This window comes from Nerophis ophidion, linkage group LG19 (genome assembly GCF_033978795.1).
Source record: "Nerophis ophidion isolate RoL-2023_Sa linkage group LG19, RoL_Noph_v1.0, whole genome shotgun sequence".
Lineage (NCBI taxonomy): Eukaryota > Metazoa > Chordata > Actinopteri > Syngnathiformes > Syngnathidae > Nerophis > Nerophis ophidion.
This window is the reverse complement of record NC_084629.1, coordinates 548720-567500: the sequence shown is the minus strand read 5'-3', so window position 1 is coordinate 567500 and position 18781 is coordinate 548720. Positions and strand designations below refer to the sequence as shown.

The following is an 18781-nucleotide window of genomic DNA, read 5'->3' as shown; positions in this document are numbered from 1 at the left end:
TGTACGAGAACTATATATAAGAAGTTTTAATATCAAAAGAAAAAGTAGTACAATAATTAAAAAATATGTATGAATAAAATATATTATGAGTTAATTACTTACACTTGGGGGACAAAAAAATCAATATTACAAACATACATTTAAATATGACTAGAAAATCCCGTTCGGATCTACAAATAGTGAACAAAAATTTTAGGCATCCATTATTAGCATCAATGTGAACTTCCTCACGTTGTAATTGTCTACTTGCATAGTGATCAGAATGACCAAAATATAATTTTAAATAATTACTTACTTACAAAGCCTACTCTTTTTATCTCCAATAGCTAGCTCATTTCGAAAAACAAACAAACAAACAATGTTTAGTGCTGATGCCTATGCTTAGTAACGTTAGGTAGCTCATTTTGACAAAACACCGGCGACCGGATGTGACGTCACACGCAACTCAGGCACCGTAATAAGGCACTGTTGGATTGTACGTGAATTGGTGCCTGGTAGAACCGATGGGATTTGGTCAATGCCAAAATAAAGTACTGGATTTACTACCCTTCCCTTGGTGCCTCCGCAGTTTTCATGACATTTAAGACATGCTAGTCTTTAGCGCAGACGCTCTTATTAATCCACAAAAATGATTTGTCGCAGAATTAGGCGTGTTGACCCTCATTTTGCAATTTCTTCGGAAAATTGTGCCGTTAAAGGAAGTCTGAGTTTTCCGGACTAAATAGAAGCCACACCCACTAAATTTTAGAAAAACGTTTTCCTTATTTTAGCCGCGCTGGACTATAAGCCGCAGATATATACGTCGTGAAATGAGGTATTTACGCCGAAGTTTTGTGTAAATGTTTATTTACATACCTTAATTGTTTCCAAATGGTGTCTGTGACATGGCTGTAAAACGGCTGATCAAACAAAACAGAAGCGGAAGCTAGCTCTCCAATCAGCTAAACAGACTCAATAATTCCACAGTGATGTTTTGTTGAATTTACAAAACTGAAACAATACACGGACGCTTGTAAATGTGTTAGCATGTTAGCTAATGCTAACGACGCTTACTTGATTACATTACGATAGTACGTAAAAACATGCATGAAAATACTCCTACAGACATCGCACATTGGATGGTTAAAGGGGAACATTATCGCAATTTAAAACCAATAAAAATCAGTTCCCAGTGGCTTATTTTATTTTTCGAAGTTTTTTTCAAAAATTTTACCCATCCCGGAATATCTCGAAAAAAGGCTTTAAAGTGCCTGATTTTCGCTATCTTTAAAGCCATCGTCCATTCTCCTGTGACGTCATTTAGTGATGCCAATACGGATAGCACAGCAAGATATAGCGACATTAGCTCGGATTCAGACTCGGATTTCAGCGGCTTAAGTGATTCAACAGATATTGAAATGGATGGTTGGAGTGTGGGGGCAGATAGCAAAAACAAATTGAAGAAAAAACTGAAGCTATTGAGCGAATAGCTATTGACCCTATTCGGCGATCGCCTTCGATTGAGTGTCGCAGATGTCCATACATCTCTGTGCCATGTATGCCTTAGCATTGCCGGTAAAATGTGCAGACCCAAACGATCGGGACTTTTGCATTTTGTGACACTGGAGCAACTTAAAGCCGTCGATTGGTAAGTGTTTGTTCGGCATTAAATGTGGGTGGAGAGAAAGGCTGGATGCAAATATAGCTACAAATGTACATACAGCTACCCTAAATAGCATGTTAGCCTCGATTGGCATGCCGTGCTAATCGAAGCACACTCCACCTAAGTCAACTTGAATCCGTCCCTGATCGTGTTGTTACACCCTTCCAAGGAAGCATGATGTCTCCAAGGTACGGAAAACAGTCAAAAAAACGGAAAATAACAGAACTGATTAGAATCGATGTTTGTAATGTGTTTGAGAAAATGGCGGACTGACTACCTAGATGACGTCACGTTGTGACGTCATCGCTCCGAGAGCGAATAATATAAAGGTGTTGAATTCACCAAAATTCACCCATTTAGAGTTCGGAAATCGGTTAAAAAAATATATGGTCTTTTTTCAGCAACATCAAGGTATATATTGACGCTTACATAGGTCTGGTGATAATTTTCCCCTTTAAGTCAGTATAAACAGTTTTAGTTTTTATTGTAAAACTTACAAGCGCTGCGTGGAGTGATGAATGAAGAATATATATGAGTAGGATTTGCTATGGACAGCTAGAAGAGTAAGCGGCACACGAAACAGCATGTCTATTTCCATTTCAAACCTTTTAAACAGCAGGAATTAACATTCACTCAGCAGCACCGTTCAAAAGATGGTGCCATAGTACAAAAAAAAAAAAAAATCACACACCTTTGCATGCGTGCAATGAAAACTATTTGCTCTATGGTCGTCAGCGAAGAAAAATCCATAAATTAGACGCACTGTTTTATAAGCAGCGGGGTTCAAAGTGTAGGAAAAACAAGTCTAATTGATGGTAGTTTTTCTCACGTTTTTCTCCACGACTACTGCAACGCACTTCTTGCCGGGATCCCCAGCTAGAACATTCAGAAGCTGCAGTACATACAGAACAGTGCTGCGAGAATCCTGATGAGAGTGCGGAAATACGACCACATCACACCAACTCTCAAATCCCTTCACTGGCTTCCTGTTCCACTCAGGATTGAATTCAAAGTCTCCCTATAAACTCACCAGTGCCTCCATGAAAATGCCCCCGTCTACATCAAAGAACTGCTCACCCCTAAATCCTCCACACGACACCTCCGATCCAAACAGGCGCACCTCCTCCAACCTCCAAGGACAAAGCTACGAACTATGGAAGACCGGGCTTTCTGCTCGGCTGCTCCCAGTCAATTGGAACTATCTCCCTGACCACCTAATGACACCACAGACTGTGGATGGTTTTAAAAAAGGCTTTTTTATAGATATGCATGCTTGTTCTAGCTATTGGGCTGTGTCTAGTTTTATATTTAAATATGTTTATTATCTTTTTGTTATTATTATTATTACCATTTTTTTTTTACATTGTGCTCAACGTAAAGTGCTACTCAGTGGCCTAATGGTTAGAGTGTCCGCCCTGAGAACGGTAGGTCGTGAGTTTAAATCCCGGCCGAGTCATACCGAAGACTAAAAAAATGGGACCCGTTACCTCCCTGCTTGGCACTCAGTATTGAAGGTTGAGATTGGGGGTTAAATCACCATAAATGATTCCTGGGCGCAGCACCGCTGCTGCCCACTGCTCCCCTCACCTCCCAGGGGGTGATCAAGGGTGATGGGTCAAATGCAGAGAATAATTTTGCCACATCTAGTATGTGTGTGACAATCATTGGTACTTTAACTTAACTTTATTTACAAATAATATCTATTATTATTATTATAACTTTTGACAGGCCTGGTTTTATCACACACACAAAAAGTGGCCATTAAAAGTTGCGGGTGGTCAGGTGAGACAGCTGGGAGGAGTGAACATTACGGGTGGGCTGAGTCACTCACCAACAAAACACTTGCGCTTATTGTCCCATAGCGGTGCAGCTCTCACGCCGTTGGCCACCAGGGCAAAGAAAGCCTTCTTTACCTGCACCAAAACACACAAAACTCACCACTAATATTCGCAAACGTGTTGCTTGGTGCCCTAAAAACAGTGGCTCGGTACCTGCAGTGACGTGTCAAAGATCACCAGCTTGGAGCTGGTGGGGATGGCGTCGTAGCAGCTGTGATGCTTCATGAAGTTCATGTAGATGAAGGCGTCCCGCTCGGGGGCCGCCGCCTCCGCACGCGTGGCCCCGACTACCAATCACAGTGGGGAGTGTGTGTGACAATCATTGGTACTTTACCTTTAACATACAGATGAGAGGACACGCTATGTTGGGTATCACTGTGAAGTCTGCAGTACCTCCAGTCGCCACTAAGACGTCGCCCCTCTCATCCTCGTCCAGCTCCATATCAAATAACGGCACCTGCGAGCATTGGGCCAGAACATTAGAAACATGGACAAAAAGAACGATCAAATAAGGATAAACTATTAAAAACTTAAGAGCTCGGGTTGTGCGGTATACCGGTACTAGTATAGTATCGCGGTGCTAATGAATCAAAAACGGTACTACACTCTATTTGAAAAGTAACGCTTCCTGTCACATGGTGACATTGCTGGTTTTACGGGCATAGGAGCATGTTTGGCAGCGCACACACACAGAGTAATTACAAGCATACACAGTGTGTAGACAGAAAAGGGAGAATGGACGCATTTTGGTCTAAAATCTAACGATAAATGTGAAGTTATAACACTGAAACGCCCTCAGGAAGAGGTGCTTTAAGACATGGCTGGCTAGCTAGCAGCTAATATCCATCCGCAGTCGGCAGTGTTAGCTACTCCTAAATCACTAATCGTCGCCTCCATGGCGACAAATAGAGTAAGTTTTTTACAAGTATTATTATCACTGGAGGAAGAGGGAGAGCTAGACATGCTTCACTACACACCGTAGGAGGATAAAATAGCTCACCGGCGTCACTGCTAACAAAAGCTATCGCGCCTGAATGTTAACAAACGCCTAGGGTGGACCTGATATCCACTGTAATGATACAATACTACCGTGATTACATTATTTTTATCGTCACAATTTTTTTTTAATTTTTTTTTATATGTATATTGTGTTTATAAACTCAGGAAATAAGTCCCTGGACACATGAGGATTTTGAATATGACCAATGTATGATCCTGTAACTACTAGGTATCGGATTGATACCTAAATGTGTGGTATCATCTAAAACTAATGTAAGGTATCAAATAACAGAAGAATACATGACTATTACATTTTAATAGAAGTGTAGATAAAACATGTTGAAAAAGAGAATAACCAGTTATTAACAGTAAATGAACAAGTGGATTAATGATCCATTTTTAGTTTGTCCCTAGGAGCCTTTGTTTACTTACTACTGACAGACATGTCTAGTATGTTCACTATTTTTAAGGACAAAATTCCAATAAAAAACATATGTTTAATATACCCTAGGACCTTTTGTTAAAATAAAGCCTATAAAGACATTTTTCTGTGGGCCCCTTGATTAAGAAAAGTATCGAAAAGTATCGAAATACATTTTGGTACGGGTACCAAAATATTGGTATCGGGACAACCCTACTCAGAGCATTTGTGGGGTAAATGTTTTAGGGATTTTGGCATTCCTGTCAAACTTTTCACAAACTTTCACTTTTTATCTTTGCTTGAGTCCTACAAGGTGTTTGTACTGCAAGTACTGTACTTATTACACACCAGATGTTCGAATCTAACGTGCATCTTAGTTACCAAATTTGGAAGTGTAGAAATCGCCATGTAAAATCACCAATGCTAATTAGTAGCATGAATATGGCAAGTTCAATGTAATTTAGCATTGAGCTAAAACATTGTTTGAAATGCATTTTATTTCATGTTTCTTTGTGTTCACTTTTACAGTGTTCTGAAGTCTCTTAAAATGCTAACTGGTTATGCCAAGCGAGCAAGAAGAGATGTTTGTGGGAATAAAACAGACTGCTTGTATCGGAGCTCTTATATTGAAAGTTTTACATTCTGGCCGAAATGATGCTATACATTTTTTTTTGTTGTTGCTGATATCGGACCGATATCCAATCGGGAATCGTATACACACAAGCACAGATTTTTTTGTCTGGTTCTTAACAGGTTTTTCCTTCCTTTAAAACATGAGGAACCAGTTTGATCACTGGCAACTAGCGGGAATCTAGCCAAGTTAGAACAGCGAAAAATGACTAACTAAATGTTAGCCCTTTGATGTCAATTTAAAACCCAAAACAGTTTGATAAATGAAGATGAAGTCTAATTCAGTGGTTCTTGACCTTTTTCAATGATGTACCCCCTGTGAACATTTTTTTAATTCAAGTACCCCCTAATCGGAACAAAGTATTTTTGGTTGAAAAAAAGAGATGAAGTAAAATACAGCACTATGTCATCAGTTTCTGATTTATTGAATTGTAAAACAGTGCAAAATATTGCTCATTTGTAGTGGTCTTTCTTTAACCATTTGGAAAAAAGATATAAAAATAACAAAAACTTGTCTAAAAATAAACAAGTGATTCAATTATAGATAAAGATTTCTACACGTTGAAGTAATCATCAACTTAAAGTGCCCTCTTTGCGGATTGTAATAGAGATCCTTATGGATTCTAAACATTTCTTCACAAAAAAACAAATCATTAACATCAATATTTATGGAACATGTCCACAAAAATTCTAGCTGTCAACACTGAATATTGCATTGCTGCATTACTTTTCACAGTTTATGAACTTACATTCATATTTTGTTGAAGTATTATTCAATAAATATATCTATAAAGGATTTTTGAATTGTTGCCATTTTTAGAATATTTTTGATAAAATCTCACGTACCCCTTGGCATATCTTCAAGTACCCCCAGGGGTACGCGTACCCCCATTTGAGAACCACTGGTCTAATAAACAAGCTTTGTTCTTCCCCAAAAATACCATGTGGATCAGTTTGGCCATAAGAAATAAACAGGAGTGATACCTCTCCCACTGACAACTCAGCATGCTGTCTACATTCGGGAGTTTGATAGCTTTGTGCTAAAATGAGATGACATTTTGACCAGTGCTGACGTTATAGGGAACACTAACAAAGCAATTAAATAATGTTCAAACGACTATCTCAGTCAAACGACAAAACATTACAAACAAGTCATATTCAAGGCAATGTTCCCCGCCCACACACCGTTTTACACAACGCCTGCTACAGCTGGACGATTATGGCAAAAAAATAATCACAAATATTTTCTATTGATAATAAAATTACGATTGACAACACGATTATTCATTAATTTGAAAATATGAGTATTTAATGTACTACCTAAACTCAACTTTAAATATAATTTAAAATAACAAACGATATAAAGTAGTAAAAAATAAATTAAAATAACAATAGCAATATAAATATATAAAACAATACAATTCCGTATTTCTGTTTACATTTTTTGAAATTCCGTTTTTTACTTTTTTAACACGTATTTTACCACCAAAGAGTGTGTGCTTTATGTACCATTAATCAAATGTTTGTTAATTAAATGCAAAAATCCTCACATTTATTGGTGCAATTACATCTTTGACCAGTATTTTAAGTCAAAGTATAATAATGATGTAAATATATTAATAGATACAAGGTACCTTTTTGATACCTTTATTTTGTTAGCGCAGTCAGACCGGATGTTAGGCACATTGTTGTTATTGTGAAGGGCGGGAGGTGCGCTGATGTTGTGAGCTTAACGGGTAAAAAGACGACATAGGGCTGCGGGAAAAAAAAAAGAGAGAGCCTCTCAGGTTGTGACTGATGTCCAGTGTGTATATGGACGATGTCGTTCACAACAACCCAAGCAGATGGGATGTGTTGTGTTTCAAGTGGCCATTTAGTTTAGGAAGTATTTTGGGGATGAATGAGTGCTACTAGACATATTTTACCCAAAAAAATAAAAAATGTTCCTTCTCTTCACAATGACAGTTTCACACACATTTATGTAAATTTTTATGATATTCTGCGTTTAACGCGGAGACCCTACAGTTTGATTTTTTTGTAGAATTTAGTGATTATTGATTAGACATACTAACGCTGTGGCAACAATAAAGTGCCAAACTTATAGTAGACGTGCTCTTTTTTCCCCACTCATACGTTTTAATCATCACAAGCTCAGATATTGTTGCGTGGCCAGTTAATTGTAACGGTATCGGTCAAAGTCCAGTGAGTAAAGGGGCGGGGCCAGCAACAACAATGAGTTGCGCTTTTTTCAGAAAGCGCGTCAATGAAATATTTAAAATGCTTTTGCCTACTGAATCATTCGTGTTCCGAACTGAATAATCTGTTAGCATCTTTTCAACTCAAGCCGTTCACGTGCTACTACAATAAGTGGCAGTGGTCCGTGCACCTGACTGCGCTCCCGTAAAATTCCCATCACTACAAAAAAAAAAATAGCAAATTGGCATGATCCATAAGAGCCTGATTATCAGGTCAGAAAGCCGGATTGTATTTTTTCCCCCGTAAAAATCACACCGCAAAATGCTCTTGGGCATGGTATTCACCAGGTGTGTCCAGACTAACACCTGCTACCGTGAACTTTGACACGTCTTTGCTTCTCTGGGTTCCTATTTCTGCGATGAAGAGCTCAGCTGTCTCATGCTCAAATGTCTCCGGCGGGGTCTCAAATGCTCATCTGACTCAGGGTGGGGTGCGAGTGTGAAACCCCAACACCAAGCGGTGCTAACGGTGTGTTCCATTTGTACCGGGAAGTCAGAATTTCAGTGTTCCCAGTCGCAAGTTTAAACTGGAATGTCACATACGGCAGATAAATGAAACATTCACTTCTGGTGGGACGTGAAAAAACAAATGACCCCTAGAAAAATTCTAAGCAAGTTCCAAACAGCCCGTTTCATGCAACACTTCTCAAATAACGGGGCAGGCGTCCAAACTACAGCCTGCCAACATGTTCAGTTTGGCCCGTGAGACGCCACAAGTTTAGTAAGGCATCTGAACCACAGTGCGCCTCGGTCTTAACCTTCTTCCCGTGTTAACTTTCTGTTAACATCCCTACTGTTAGTGGGTCGCTTTTGACTGCAAAATTCACGAACAGCAATGTTTTTCTCATCTCTCAACTATCTTGTTACACAGTAGCTTATCTTTGAAAACACTGATTTAAATATTTTATTGTAGGGTTCTGGGGCTTTTTTCTCAGTATATTCCTGATTTTAACCACAAAGAGTAACTAAAATGTTTTTTGTGTTACCTGACTATCATTTGGGGGTAATGGAAAACAATCTTTAAATTAACACATCGGGATCTTTCTGTGTGGAGTTTGCATGTTCTCCCCGTGAATGCGTGGGTTCCCTCCGGGTACTCCAGCTTCCTCCCACTTCCAAAGACATGCACCTGTGGATAGGTTGATTGGCAACACTAAATTGGCCCTAGTGTGTGAATGTGAGTGTGAATGTTGTCTGTCTATCTGTGTTGGCCCTGCGATGAAGTGCGACTTGTCCAGGGTGTACTTCGCCTTCTGCCCGATTGTAGCTGAGATAGGCACCAGCACCCCCCGCGAACCCAAAAGGGAATAAGCGGTAGATAATGGATGGATGGATTTATGTTAATATTAATAACTTTAGCAATGTCACATGAGGGATGTCTTGTCTTGTTTTTTTTTTGTCTTGTGAATTGCATGTTTTATTTTGAAAAGCAACTCCTCTTGTTTCAGATCACTTGCCCTTCCTCTTGTGTCATCAGTCTGACCTCATCCCTGACCCCTGATTGTTTCCACCTGTTTCCCCATTACCCTCATGTGTCATATAAGCCCATACCTCCCCTTGTTCTGTACCGGATTGTCTCGGGTTTTCGCACCTATCTCGCTTCCATGTCCATGCCTTGCCTCGTCCCACGCTTATTTTCCTGGATCTTGAATTCCCGCGCTGCTATTTTGAGTTTGACTTTTTCCTCCTCCTCAGTAGAGTGAATTTTGTTAGTTCTGTTTTTTCAACCGAGTAGAGTGAATTTTGTTAGTTGTGTTTTTTCAACCGAAGTGGTGAGTTATTATTTTTTCCTACTAATCTTTCTTTCCTCCAATTTTTTGAGTGATTTTTTGTTTACCATTATTAGATCAAGATTAAGTGTAGACATTTTTCTTAGTCATTGTTTTCTTCCTCCTGTTGGAGTGTTTTATGTTAATAAGTTTCATAGCAGATGCGGCGCAAATTATAGTTTGTCTTTGTACTTTTCTATTTTTAGGAGTGATTCCCGCTTATTCACGTTTTTGGAACCTTTTTTCGTTGACCGTTTTTGTTATTAGTAGATATTGAATTTTTCTGACTCTGGAGGTGAAAGAGCCGTCAAAATAAAAGCCCTACTAAGTATCCCTACTTTGCATCTGAGTTCATTCCTTTGTCCAAGCCTGACAAGCAACATCAGTTTTGACCCATGTGTAATAACTTCAAAACAGAGGCAAAAAAAGATTCCTGATGACACAGTTTTGTCTTTGTGAAGACTAAACAAAAGTGTTACACTTCTGGGTTTTTGTTGGACACCAATAATGGTGTCTGTAAAAGCGAACATGGAGGAATAATTTTGGAGGTAAATCAAAGGTTTGGAAAGTTTCCTCCTGAGAAGTTATTGTCAAAAGTCAATGCTGGTAAAAAAAATTGTTTAAAAAACACAACAAAAAAACGTATAGTGCAGCACGGTGGTACAGGTGTTAGGACATGTGCCTTACAATACGAAAGTCCTGAGTAGTCCTGAGTCCAATCCCGGGCTCGGAATCTTTCTGTGTGGAGTTTGCATGTTCTCCTCGTGACTGCGTGGGTTCCCTCCGGCTTCCTCCCACTTCCAAAGACATGCACCTGGGGATAGGTTGATTGGCAACACTAAATTGGCCCTAGTGTGTGAATGTGAGTGTGAATGTTGTCTGTTTATCTATGTTGGCACTGTGATCAGGTGGCGACTTGCCCAAGGTGTACCGCGCCTTCAGCCCAAATACAACTGAGATAGGCTCCAGAACCCCCCGCAACCCCAAACAGGACAAGAAAATGGATGGATGGATGGAAACAAACGTATATTGTGACCCTTGAGCCCAGCTGTAATATCGAGGACCGCACGTTTTTCTGTGTAGATCGGTAGATTCCATGCAAAGCTTGTTTTTGCACCACAGGTTCCCCAAATATTACTTCCCTAGATTACTGTGCATGTTGGCGGAAAAGGACAAGGTGTTCACCCACTGTCACTTCTGGCCGTGGGTTGAACATCAGTGGGTCTTTGTAAAGAGTAGACAAAAGTGTTACTGTTAGGAAGGGACAGTAGTTCTTTATAGAGTTGGGACACGATGGACAGATTCCGGCCAAAGAATCCTTAAATCATCTTTATTGCTGAAAAGTAGATGTAAATGTGTGTATTTGTGGGTATGTGTCTAAACAAATAGAGAAAAGAGGAAAAATTACAATCCAATTATATACACAATACTATGTAGCAATACATGAATGTGCATACATTATATAATATAAAAGGTGTGGATAATGTAATTTGGTTATTATAATTAAATTAGTTTTTTCGTTTATTTATTTTTGTAATTCTGAAAGGTTTAAAAAGATCAGAAAACAGGTTTAATATACATATTTAAGACTATATGCCACAATTTATTGGACAATTTATATGCGTTTAAATGGATTCATTAGTCTTTAAATATATTTTGGTTATTATAATTTAATACATATTTTTTTCATTTTTATTTTAATAATTTATTTCAATCAATCAATCAATCAATGATTATTTATATAGCCCTAAATCACTAGTGTCTCAAAGGGCTGCACAAACCACAACACAAACTACAACGACATCCTCGGTAGAGCCCACATAATGTAGAATAAAAACCAGTTAAAAACAAAATCCAAAAGAAATTTACGAAAAGCGTATTTTTTTATATTGGAATAGTATGTATATATTATTAATGTTGTAAATATAAATCTTGATATATTTGGGTGATTCTGAAATGTTTAATTTGTTTCAAAAACAGTTAGGTTTAATATAAATATTTAAGATTATCTTTCACAATTTATTGGACAATTGTTATGCGTTTAAATGGATTAATTAGTCTTTAAATACAATCTATTATGGTTGTAATAAAAAAATATATATATTTTAGTAATTTATTTGGGTAATTCTAAAATATTCAAATTGTTTAGAAAACAATTGGGTGTAATATACATATTCAAGATGATATTTCACAATTAAAAAAACAACCTTTATTTCAAATGTAAATAATTAGGTGTAATATAAATTTTTAAGATGATATTTCACAATTTAAAAACAATTATCCTTTATTTCAAATGTAAATAATTAGGTTTAATATGCCTAGTGTGTGAATGTGAGTGTGACTGTTGTCTATCTGTGTTGGCCCTGCGATGAGGTGGCGATTTGTCCAGGGTGTACACAGCCTTCCACCCGATTGTAGCTGAGATAGGCACCAGCACTCCCCCCACCCCCCAACCCCCGCCCCCCCGCGGCCCCCAAAAAGGAATAAGCGGTAGAAATGTATGGGAAGGATGGATAATCACGAATAAAAAACTGCACTTAACTATGCATGAAATTCAACAAATTCTAAGCTTCAGAGCCATAAATAGCGATTATGTGGTCTCTGTTGCCATCTAGAGGCCAAACCATGCCATTGTAGTTACAATGACGTTAAATCAACTGAGCGTGAATGGAAACGCCGTCAACGAGACTATTATCTCTCGATTGACCCAAAAATACCTGAATTTAGCATACAATGCACAAAACAAGTGCAGAAGTAACAAGACATTGCATTCCGTTCAAATGATGTAATAATACAAGACAAAACTTACTTTTCGTCGTCAACGCACACAAGACAGACTGCCACCATTGATTGAAACCGGCTCTTCTGACCAAGACGTGATTTAAAGGAGAAATTACGTCACGGATTGACCAATGAACTTAAAGGCACAGGAGATTACAAAATTGGTTAATGGCACACCATAGGCTTTCGTACAGTTAAGCTTCTGGGTTTTTGTTGGACAATATCAGACAGAAGTAGTGGTGTCTGTAAAAGCAGGGATTTTTTCTCCACTGGAAAGTTTCCTCCTGAGAAGTTATTGCCCAAAGTCATAGCTGGTAAAACAAACAAACAAACAAACACACATGTATTATGACCCTTGAGTCCAATTGTAATATCGAGGACCGCACGTTTTTCTGTGTAAATCGCTAGATCCCATGCACACCTACTCAGTGGCCTCGTGGTTAGAGTGTCCGCCCTGAGATCGGTATAGGTTGGGAGTTCAAACCCCGGCCGAGTGATACCAAAGACTATGAAAAATGGGACCCATTGCCTCCCTGCTTGGCACTGAGCATCAAGGGTTGGAATTGGGGGTTAAATCACCAGAGAGCGGCCGTGCCATCAACTTGAGGGTCCCAGGTTCGAGCCCCTCTTCTGCCAACCGTGTCACTGCCCTTGTATCCTTGGGCAAGACACTTTCCCCGCCTGCTCCCAGTCTCACCGATTTGAAAAATTTAACCTAGATATTGGGGTTGAACATGGAAGTAGCTGCACCCTTTTCTCCCAGATGTCACTGATCACTAACTAGTCAGATGTTGCTCTTACATCTCTCTTGTCAAGTCTGCAGACTCTCGATATCATTTGAAAATTCCGAAGGGACATTGTCGCCTGGAAAGTATTCTTGCCCGTGTAAGTGTCTCAGAGACTATCAGTGGATTCAATGCAGGATCTGTGGACTTCAGCAGGAAGAAAACTAACATAAGTGTCCAGAATTCTTCAACAATACCTTTCCACGTGTCACCAAATACTTTTTGTCCTGTAGTGTTTGTTATAGCAATGATGATTTTTCAAAAACTGTAAACATATTGAATTTAATATATATATGTACAGTATATATATATATATATATATATATATATAAACATACATATATATAAACATACATACTTGTATACATATTAGGCTGCGGATCTTTGGGTGTCCCGCGGTTCGATTCAATATCGATTCTTGGGGTCGTGATTCGATTATAAATCGATTATTTTCAATTCAATGCGATTCTTGATTCCAAAATGATATTTTTCCGATTCAAAACGATTCTGCATTCATTCAATACATTGGATTTCAGCAGGATCTACCCCAGTCTGCTGACATGCTAGCAGAGTAGTCAATTTTTTTTAAAAGGCTTTTATAATTGTAAAGGACAATGTTTTATCAACTGATTGCAATAATGTACATTTGTTTTAACTATTAAAGGAACCAAAAATATGACTTATTTTATCTTTGTGAAAACATTGGACACAGTGTGTTGTCAAGCTTATGAGATGCGATGCAAGTGTAAGCCACTGTGACGCTATTGTTCTTTTTTTTATTTTTATAAATGTCTAATGATAATGTATGGGGGATTTTAAATCGCTGCTATGCTGAAATTATAACTAATATCGATACTGTTGTTGATAATATTCATTTTTGTTTCACTACTTTTGGTTTGTTCTGTGTCGTGTTTGTGTCTCCTCTCAATTGCTCTGTTTATTGCAGTTCTGAGTGTTGCTGTGTCAGGTTTGGTTTTGGAATTGGATTGCATTTTTCAGGTATTGCTGTGTATTGTTTTGTAGGATTGATAAAAAAAACAAAAAAACATTTCATTTAAATGAGAATCGATTCTGAATCGCACAACGTGAGAATCGCGATTCGTATTCGAATCGATTTTTTCCCACACCCCAAATATATATATATATATATATATATGTATCATTTGCATATATGTATATATATATATGTATATATATATATATAAATATATATATATATATATATATGTATATATATATATATATATATATATATATATATATATGTATATATATATATATATATATATACATATATATATATATATATATATATATATATATATATACAAACCCCGTTTCCATATGTGTTGGGAAATTGTGTTAGATGTAAATATAAACGGAATACATCCATTTTCTACCGCTTATTCCCTTTCGGGGTCGCGGGGGGCGCTGGCGCCTATCTCAGCTACAATCGGGCGGAAGGCAGGGTACACCCTGGACAAATCGCCACCTCATCGCAGGGCCAACACAGATAAACGGAATACAATGATTTGCAAATCATTTTCAACCCATATTCAGTTGAATATGCTACAAAGAAAACATATTTGATGTTCAAACTGATAAACATTTTTTTTTTGCAAATAATAATTAACTTTAGAATTTCATGCCAGCAACACATGACAAAGAAATTGGGAAAGGTGGCAATAAATACTGATAAAGTTGAGGAATGCTCATCAAACACTTATATGGAACATCCCACAGGTGTGCAGGCTTATTGGGAACAGGTGGGTGCCATGGTTGGGTATAAAAGCAACTTCCATGAAATGCTAAGTAATTCACAAACAAGGATGGGGTGAGGGTCACCATTTTTCTAAGAAAATTGTCAAACAGTTTTAGAACAACATTTTCTATTGAGCTATTGCAAGGAATTTAGGGATTTTACCATCAGCAAATCATCAAAAAGTTCAGAGAATCTGGAGAAATCACTGCACGTAAGCGATGATATTACGGACTTTTTATCCCCCAAGCGGTACTGCATCAAAAACCGACATCAGTGTGTAAAGGATACCACCACATGGGCTCAGGAACTCTTCATACAACCACAGTCAGTAACTACAGTTGGTCGCTACATCTGTAAGTGCAAGTTAGAACTCTACTATGCAAAGCCAAACCCATTTATCAACAATATCCTGAAACGCCACCGGCTTGGCTGGGCCCAAACTCACCTAAGATGGACTGATGCAAAGTGGAAAGGTGTTCTGTGGTCTGTCGAGTCCACATTTCAAATTATATTTAGAAAGAGAGGACGTGGTGTCCTCCAGAACAAAGAGGAAAATAACCATTCAGATTGTTATAGGCGCAAAGTTCAAAAGCCAGCATCTGTGATGGCATGGGGGTGTATTAGTGCCCAAGGCATGGGTAACTTACACATCTGTGAAGGCACTATTAATGCTGAAAGGTCCATACAGGTTTTGGAGCAACATATGTTGTCATCCAAACAACGTTATCATGGACGCCCCTGCTTATTTCAGGAAGACAAGTGTTACAACGTGGGTTCGTAAAAAAAGAGTGCGGGTACTTTCCTGGCCCGCCTGCACTCCAGAGCTGTCTCCCATCGAAAATGTGTGGCGCATAATGAAGCGTAAAATACGACAGCGGAGACCCCGGACTGTTGAACGACTGAAGCTCTACATAAAAAACAAGAATGAGAAAGAATTCCACTTTCAAAGCTTCAACAATTAGTTTCCTCAGTTCCCAAACGTTTATTGAGTGTTGTTAAAAGAAAAGGTGATGTACCACAGTGGTGAACATGCCCTTTCCCAACTACTTTGGCATGTGTTGCAGCCATTAAATTCCAAGTTAATTATTATTTGCAAAAAAAAATAAAGTTCATGAGTTTGAACATCAAATATCTTGTCTTTGTAGTGAATTCAATTGAATATGGGTTGAAAAGGATTTGCAAATCATTGTATTCCATTTATATTTACAACTAACACAATTTCCCAACTCATATGGAAACGGGGTTTGTATATATCAGGGATCGGCAACCCACGGCTCCGGAGCCGCATAAACGCCGACCCCCCAGACTGTTACGGGGGTACTCCGAATTACGGTGCCTCTCCCGGACACCACCCGGGATCAACGTTCTCCGATTTTCACTCGGACTACAACTTTGAGGGCGTGCCGTGATGGCTTTACTTTTAATGTCCTCTACAACTTGTCATCGCGCCTGCCTTTCACGCAATGTGTGCCGACTGAACGCATGCATTTCGCTGCTTCTATCGTCACATGTACAAGATTGCAAGGCATACTGGGTGAAACAGGTTACACTGAAGGTTGTGATATAAACAACTTTAACACTCTTACTAATATGCACCACACTGTGAACCCACACCAAACAAGAATGACAAACACATTTCGGGAGAACATCCTCACAGTAACACAACACAAACGCAACACAACAAATACCCAGAATCTTTTCCATCCATGACTCTTCCTGACTATATTTTACACCTCCGCGCCCCCAACCCCGCCCACCTCAATCGACGCACGGAGAGGGGATGGGGGGTGGTGGTGGTGCTAGCGGGGTTTATAATATATACATACATTCATACACACATATGCATACATATGAATATTCATACTTACTTTACATGCAGTCAGCTTTTGGCCCCCACCCAAAGTTTTTTAGCCCAATGCAGCCCCCAAGTCAAAACGTTAGGACACTCGTGCAATAGTGTAATTGCATCTTTAGTGTAGTATAGAACTCTCTTGACACATACAGATAAAAAAAAAAGAAGCATCAACTATAGGGGTGTGTAAAAAAAATGTTATGACAGAAAATATTTGAGAAACACTATATTAAAGTTAGTTATAACTCAAATGCTAACTTCTACAGACTGGATGTGGCAGAGATAGAGTCTTACCTCTGCATGAGGCTCCATGTGTGTGTAGGTGCGCTGCAGCAGGTCTGCAACCACATCAACTACCTCAATCCGCAGTCCTCAGGGTACATCGGGAAGGTTAGCAGGTCTCCGTGTTGGACCAGACGTGGTGAAGAACAAGAGAAAGATGTGGCGATTCAACCAACTGGGCCCCCGATAGTCTGGGAAAGGCTGCAGGATCTAAATCTGGACCGAGTGGTGGGAGGCCTGCGGCATTCAGTGCATGAGAAGGGGAGGAGGTGAGAACAGGGCAAAGGAGGGCAGCTAAAACAGGCAGGGTATACACATTAGGACCACTTACACCATCTAATGGCTTCCAAAACAGAAGCTCACCGACACCTTCAGAAAAACATTGGCAGGGATTGGACTGCAATGAAGGATTTATTTCAGCAACTTTAAGTACAAACAGGAAAACTATCCATTAAATATTTACAATACAGCCCTCGCATTAAAGATAGCCTTTTTATCACGGATACTCAGTGTAATACGCATTTCCACCACTTGAGCCAGTAATGACAATATCGAACAGAAGAAGCCTGGAGCTAAAGTAGAGAAGTGCCTTAAGCGCATAAATTATAACTCAAGTTGTGAAGATGTATTTTCATTTGTACTTCAATTTTGTTTATTGAAAGTTTAATTCGGAAACAAGTATATACAAGAAATATTAATTAATACATTTGAATATTTTTATAGTAGCACTACATGGTTTTATGTAATTACATTTTGTGTTCACTCTTTAGTTAAGTTAAAGTACCAATGATTGTCACACACACACTAGGTGTGGTGAAATTTGTCCTCTGCATTTTGGGTCTTTTATTTTGCATGTATTTTTGTAATCAGCCTTAATAGTAATATTTGTGATTAACACATGCTTTCATGTCATTTGACAAGGTGAAACTGTAAGTAGGTTAGACCTACAATACCCAAAACCAGTGAAGTTAGCACGTTGTGTAAATTGTAAATACAAACAGACTACAATGATTTGCAAATCCTTTTCAATCTACATTTAATTGATCAGATATCAAAGACAAGATACAGTATTTAACATTTGAACTGGTAAACGTAATGTTTTGCAAATATTTGCAAATATTTGCAAATAATATAAGTGGAAAAATAAGACTGAGAAAGTTGAGGAATGCTCATCAAACACTTATTTGGAACATCCCACAGGTGAACAGGCTAATTGGGAACAAGTGGGTGCCATGATTGAGTATAAAAGCAGCTTCCATGAAATGCTCAGTCATTCACAGATAAGGATGGGGCGAGGGTCACCACTTTGTGAACAAATGCGTGAGCAAATTGTCCAACAGTTTAAGAACAACAACCCAACGAGCTATTGCAAAGAATTTAGGCATTTTTACCATCTACGGTCTGTAATATCGTCAAAAGGTTCAGAGAATCTGGAGAAATCACTGCATGTAAGTGACCTTCGATCCGTCAGGCGGTACTGCATCAAAAAGCGACATCAGTGTGTAAAGGATATCACCACATGCGCTCAGGAACACTTCAGAAAACTACTGCCAGTTACTGCATCTGTAAGTGCAAGTTAAATTTCTACTATGCAAAGCCAAAACCATTCATCAACAACACTCAGAAACTCTTCGCTGGGCCCGAGCTCATCTAAGATGGACTGATGCAAAGTGGAAAAGTGTTCTGTGGTCTGATGAGTCCACATTTTAAATTTTTTTGGGAAACTGTAGACCTCGTGTCTTCTGGACCAAAGAGGAAAGAACCA

At 38.7% G+C, this 18781-nt stretch overlaps 1 protein-coding gene across 6 annotated transcripts in view; it reads right to left on the bottom strand.

Moving 5' to 3' along the window:
• Positions 1–17250, bottom strand: part of LOC133537852 (5'-AMP-activated protein kinase subunit gamma-1-like) — a 32992-nt gene extending 15742 nt beyond the window's left edge. For 4 of the 6 annotated variants that reach the window (XM_061878924.1, XM_061878927.1, XM_061878928.1 and 1 more), the window contains exons 1-4: positions 17029–17249; positions 3874–3937; positions 3634–3767; positions 3474–3555 (exon numbers count right to left, since the gene is read on the bottom strand). In XM_061878924.1, coding sequence (XP_061734908.1) covers positions 3474–3555; positions 3634–3767; positions 3874–3937; positions 17029–17046 — 298 coding nt within the window. In that variant the 5' untranslated portion in view covers positions 17047–17249. Of the gene's footprint in view, positions 1–3473; positions 3556–3633; positions 3768–3873; positions 3938–12363; positions 12434–17028 lie in introns of those variants that run through there. The other 2 variants (XM_061878925.1, XM_061878930.1) reach the window with 2 other exon arrangements.
• Positions 17251–18781: the final 1531 nt, after the last annotated feature.